Genomic DNA, 6,416 nt, shown 5'->3' on the forward strand with positions numbered 1-6,416 from the left:
TGGAATAGGAATGGAAAATAAAATTGGATTACTTTGGAATGGGAATGGAATGTCGAATCATCCAAAAATGTTTGGTTCATTATTGGAATGGAAATCGGAATGAAAATTTAAATTTTTTGAGAGAGGGTTTTAATTAAAAGAGAGAAAAGTGATGAAGGGAAAGGAGATAGGTGTTGATGAAAGAGAACTTTGAATAGTTTATTTTGGAATGAGCCAATCTGGAATTCAAAGCCGGATTGGATTATAAATGGATTTGGCCATTTCCATTCCGGAGTGGAATGGAAATCGGAATCCGATTTCTATAAAATAAACGGCAACTATGGAAATTAATGAATTTCATTCCAATTTCATAGTGTAAAATAGGTGAACCAAACATATCCTCAATGTCGAAATTAGTATCTCCAATTATTATACTTGAAATTCAAACTGCACCAGTCGAATGTAATAATATCACAATTGGAGGGATGCGAACAAAACCTTCCCGTTCCAAAACCCCTTAAAACGCCCACAGTTTCGACTGGGATCCACAATTCTCAAGTCCACGCGGCACGAAGAAAACTGCTTGAATCTCTCGGCTTTTGTAGTATACTAGTGAGGTTACCACACAATCCGGCGGATTACTACTATAAAAAATAAAAAAAATTAATAAAATAATAATTTTTAAAGTTTTTGAGTTGTAATGAAACATCAATAATAAATAGCATGAGAAAAATATATATATATATATTTTTTGAAAATAATTTATTTATATTATAATAGATCATATAAATAAATTAATTAGAAAGTAAGCAAGTGAGATGATAAAATATCAGATGGAGATAGGAAATGGGAAGATGAACCACAAGGAGCTAAAAGGAGGAAGTAGGTAAGAATTAAGAACGAATTATCACGTAACAAAGTTACGGGGAATAATATATAGAAATATATGTAGAGATATGGACATCCCAAGTACCAGTATGAACCTGTTGTACACACGAGTCTACGAAATCAATAACCACCCAAAGACGAAACTGTCCCCACCACCCGGTGCACCGCGTTATTTGTACACCACTCTGCCCTATTCGCTGGATCCACGCCCCATAGTCTCCATCCGCCGTTGACATTAAAACTATCCGAATCATCTAACGTGCCACGTGGCAGGATGAGCGTGCGATGCATAAGCTGACGCGGTGCTCCCCGTCCCCCCGTCCCGTAGTCGGTTTGGCGTCGGCACCGTCGAAAACTCCGGGCCCTACAAACAGCAACCCGAAATCCGGCTCCAGAGTCTAGAGAGAGAGAGAGAGAGAGAGAGAGAGAGAGAAGCGCTTCCCCCAAACGCAGAAGCGCTTCGATCTCCAGATCGATCTCCCGCACATGCCGCGCCTCCCGACGGCGGCCGAGGGAGCGCAGGACGAGGCGGTGCGGCGGCACGATCGCGGGGCGCCGGCGGGGCCGGGGCAGTGCGGGGCGGTGCACGTGCAGCACGTGTCGGCGCCGGTCCCGCTCGTGTGGTCGCTCGTGCGCCGCTTCGACCGGCCCCAGTGCTACAAGGGCTTCGTGCGCGCGTGCGGGCTACTCCCCCGCACGTGCGGGGGCGCGGGACCCGCTACGGGCGCGGGCGAAATGGGCGTGGGGAGCGTGCGCGAGGTGCGGCTCGTGTCGGGGCTCCCCGCGCGGACGAGCACGGAGCGCCTCGACGCGCTCGACGAGGAGCGCCACGTCACCGGGTTCACGGTCCTCGGCGGGGACCACCGCCTCGCCAACTACCGATCCGCGACCAGCCTCCACGCGGCGGGCGGGGATTCGCCGTCGCTCGGGACCATCGTGGTGGAATCCTACGTGGTGGACGTGCCCCGCGGGAGCACGGCCGAGGAGACGCGCGCCTTCGCGGACACCATCGTGCGCTGCAACCTCCGCTCCCTCGCCACCGTCTGCCAGACGATGGCCGCCCGATCCGCATCCAACGGCTCAAACGCGTCGACGCACATGTAGCTAGCTCTCCACTCTGCTGCGTATATACATATGTATTATAAGTGTTTTACTTCGGTTTGTTTGGGTTAGTTTGGTTTGGTTAATTGGTAGTTTTTGTCACTTACTTAGGCTCCGTTTGGGATTGCGGGGAGATTGCCTTATGTGCGGTGAGAAAATACGTTACAAAAATATCATGTTTGTTTCTGTACGTAATATTACGTTCCGCATATCGCAATGAGTCGGTTATGATATTTTTTCTGCGGTGGGGTGTTTCCGTACGTAATATTACGTTCCACATATCGCGCGATGAGTCGGTTACGATATATTTTCTGCGGCCCCACCGGAGAACACAGAAGCATATCCCTATATACTTTTTCTTCAACTCCATTTTATCTAATAGCATTAGATAGGCCTCAATACCAAACTAAGCCTTAGTGGTAGTGAGTGCCATCGTTCCGCAATATAGTTGAGATAGAATACTATCGGCAGCAAACAGATTTCGTTGTCGTTCATTTATTTTTTTATAATCGATCATCCAAATCGACGATCGGCACCGTTGAATATAATCTATATCACTTGAAGTATTTAAAAATCAAATTTTATACTTTTTCGATATCGTTCTCTTGTCAATTAAGTGGACACAAAAATAAATATTTAAAAATAAATATCTTTTAAAAGTGATGATAGGAGTTTTGTAATCAAGATCGAGAGTACATATCCTATTTTAAATAATTTAAAGATTTTATAACCAAAATTCAAATGATTTAAATATCTTTACACCGTCAAACTAGAAACGTCTCATATTGACCGTTAAAATTACAAATTTTGAAACCCTTTGATAATTAGGTCAATGATGTCAAAAAAATTTGAAATTTGGTTTCTAAATACTTCAAGTGGCATATATCATGTTCAACGGTATTGATCGTCATTTTGGAGTCTCGATCATCGAAAACAAATATGTGGCAACAGAGTCTGTTTGCTACCGATAACATTCCAGCTCAATCATATATATCTATATATATATATAGAGTGAGGCTACTATGCTATCGGAAGCACGGAGCCTTCCGTGCTTCCAGCTCGTTTTCGATGTTGCGACTTTCGAATCGTCGATCGGCTCCGTTAAACTTGATCTAGAGTATTTGGAGTACCTAGAAAATAAATTTTATTATTTTTCGATATCATTTGCCTAGTGATCGAATGGGCTCAAAATCAACAAATTTCAATGGCCGTAGTGAGCCGTTTGCAAGTTTAACGGTGTAGAAATATCCAAATCACGTGAAACTTTGATAGAAAATTCTTTATACTATATAAAACAAGATCAATATCTTTGATTTAAAATTTTAATGTCATATTATTACATTTTGTAAGATTTTTATTTCAGCGTTGATTTTGAGCCCCTTCATTCACGGTAGGCAAACTGATATCGTAAAATCATAAAATTTATTTCTAGTAACTTCAAATATCTTAGATCAACATTTAACGGAGCCGATTGACGATCGAGAAGTCGCAAACATCGAAAACAAGAGTTGAAGCACGGAGCTCCGTGCTTCGATAGCATAGTAGCCTCACTCTATATATAATATATATATATAATATATATATAGAGAGAGAGAGAGAAGAGAGAGAGAGAGAGAGAGAGAGAGGCTAGTATACTATCAGTAGAACGGAGAAATAGGTTTTCAATTCAAATGATACCAAGTTGTTTTCAATGATGCGGCTTCCAAATTGACGATCGGCTCCGTTAGACTTGATCTACACTATTGAGAGTATTTGAAAAATAAATTTCATAATTTTTCGACATCATTTGGCTAGTGATCAAAAGGTCTCAAAATTGATAATTTTAATGGTAGATATGATGTATTTGTGAATTTAACTGTGTAAAACAATCCAAATTTAATAAAATTTTTCTAGAAATTTTTTTTTCACTATTTAGAGTAAGATCGATATCTCTAATGTTAAATTTAAGTATTTTATCATCATTTTTTATGAGATTTTTATTTTCAGCCGTTCATTTTTAGACTACTCGTTTGATATGTAAATGATGCCGAAAAATTATAAAATTTAATTTCAAAATACTTTCAATAGTGTAGATCAAGTCTAACAGAACTGATCGTCGATTTGGAAGCCACATCATTGAAAACAATTTGATAGTACGGAGGCCTCCGTACTACCGATAGTATACCAGCCTATATATATATATATATATATATTTTAATATATATATTACTATATATATATACGAGAGAGAGCAGAAACAGAGAAGGAGAGAGAGAACGAGACTGAGAGTGAGAGGAGAGCAGAGAGAAGAGAGAGAGAGCAGGACTGCTTGCTCTCAGGAGCACGGAGGCCTCCTGCTCCTGAGCCGTTTTCGATGATGGAATTTCCGAATCGACGATCAGATCTTATAGACTTGATCTAGCGTATTTGAAGTTTCTAGAAAATAATTTTTGTGATTTTTCGATATCATTTACTAGCAATCGAAAGGATTCAAAATCAATAATTTTTAACGGCTGAAAAATAAAAATCCTATAAAAGTGGTGAATAGCGCTAAAATTTCGATCAGAATAATTGATCTTGTTGTAGATAGTATAAAAAATTTTGTATCAAAATTTCAATCTGACTGCAATACTTTCTACACCGTTAAACTTGAAAACGCAGATATAAACCATTTTAAAATATTATTATTGAATCCTTTCGATCACTAAGTAAATGATATCAAAAAATCGCAAAAAATTATTTTCTAGAAACTTCAAATACCCTTAGATCAAGTCTAACAGAACCGATCGTCTCGATTAAAAATTTCATCATCCGAAAACGACTCAGGAGCACGGAGACCTCCTTGTCCTTGAGAGAACAAACGCTATAATACATTGTATATATATATATATATATATATATATATATATATTATATATATATAAATATATAATTTATATATATATATATAATTGAGCTCCTATACTTTTAAAAGTACCAAGTCATTGCTACTTGTAAGTTTTAGGCCCTTGGATTAAGGGATGTGCGGTTAGGATGATGTGGGCCCCTTAGGGTTGAGTGGGTGGTTGGTTGAATAGTATAATCTAACGGATAAAAATGATCAAAAGCGTAGATCTAACAGTAAAATATTTACAAGCACCAAGTGCTTGGTGCTTTTATAAGTACCATAGCCGAACTCTATATATATATATAGAGAGAGAGAGGGAGAGAGTGTCTGGTTGTGATACTATCTATAGCACCAAGCGTTTAGTGCTATCAAGTTTTCGGCCGTTAGATTTAACCCTTTGACTATTTTTATCCGTTAGATTATACTATTAAACTAATAACTTCACTCAACCCTAATGGACCCACATCATCCTAATAACCAAGCGTTTAGTGCTATCAAGTTTTTGGCCGTTAGATTTAACCCTTTGACTATTTTTATCCGTTAGATTATACTATTAAACTAATAACTCACTCAACCCTAAGGGGCCCACATTATCCTAACTATACATTTTTTCATCGAAAGGCCGAAAACCTAATAGCAGCAATAACTTGATGCTATTGATAGTATTCCAGCCTAGTTCTATATTTTTTAAATTTAAAATTTGATATTTGATATTTTTAAATTTAAATTTAATTTTAAATTTAAAATTTATAACTTTAAATTTTTGAATTTGTGATTTAAAATTTAAAATTTTATTTTAAAATTATTAATTTTTAAAAATATATATTTAAATTTTAAATTTTAAATTTTAAATATAAAATTTAAAAATTTAAATTCAAATATAAGGGGCAATATCATTATTTTCTATTTATAACTACCCACTATTCTTCGTATTCCATTTTATCTTTCAAAATGTTATTTTTGTTATTCTCGAAAACAACTCAATTTTCATCAAAACACAAAATTAGTCTATTCCCTGAACTTATACATATCCCTGAAATAACTAGTTCTTACTTAACTCTAAACCAAACGAAGTATAGGAGAATAATATTAATCCAAGAGTTAGAAATGGTAAAGATTGATCTATCGGCTAAAACGTCGAAAGTACCAACTCCTTTATCCTTCTGTAAGCACTATAGTGGAACTCAATATTCAATATATAGTTAAATTTTAACTCTAAATTTAAGATAAAATAAAAATTCAAATCAAATAATATTAAAAATAAATATATATTTGAAATTAAATCCAAATTTGATTGTTGGTTGAAATTAAAAAAAAAAGTAAAAATAAAAACTAAATATTATTGAAATATTTAAAATTTAAAATTTAAAGTTAATTTTAAATTTTGAATTAAAATATATTAGTCATTTTTAAAATAATGAACCAAACTTAACATTTAAAGTCTATTTGATCGGCTTATTTTTAAATTATTCTATTTTTAAAGCCAAATTTGTTTTTAGTTAATCAGTTAATTGATAAATAGTGGATACTACAAATATTTTCTATCTAAATTTAATAAAAAAATTTTTGTTCAAAGAGCATG

At 36.1% G+C, this 6,416-nt stretch overlaps 1 protein-coding gene across 1 annotated transcript; it reads left to right on the forward strand.

Annotated features, from left to right (window-relative positions):
* Positions 1,235-2,126, forward strand: LOC109717557 (abscisic acid receptor PYL12-like). Its single transcript, XM_020243404.1, has one exon. It carries the CDS (start codon positions 1,354-1,356, stop codon positions 1,969-1,971), a length of 618 nt encoding a protein of 205 aa, XP_020098993.1. The 5' UTR covers positions 1,235-1,353; the 3' UTR covers positions 1,972-2,126.

This window comes from Ananas comosus, linkage group 11 (assembly GCF_001540865.1).
Source record: "Ananas comosus cultivar F153 linkage group 11, ASM154086v1, whole genome shotgun sequence".
NCBI classification, from domain to species: Eukaryota; Viridiplantae; Streptophyta; class Magnoliopsida; order Poales; family Bromeliaceae; genus Ananas; species Ananas comosus.

What these genes read in the sequence shown, in the direction of transcription:
- LOC109717557 (XM_020243404.1), top strand. Translation starts at nt 1,354, where the DNA reads ATGCCGCGCCTCCCGACGGCGGCCGAGGGAGCGCAGGACGAGGCGGTG.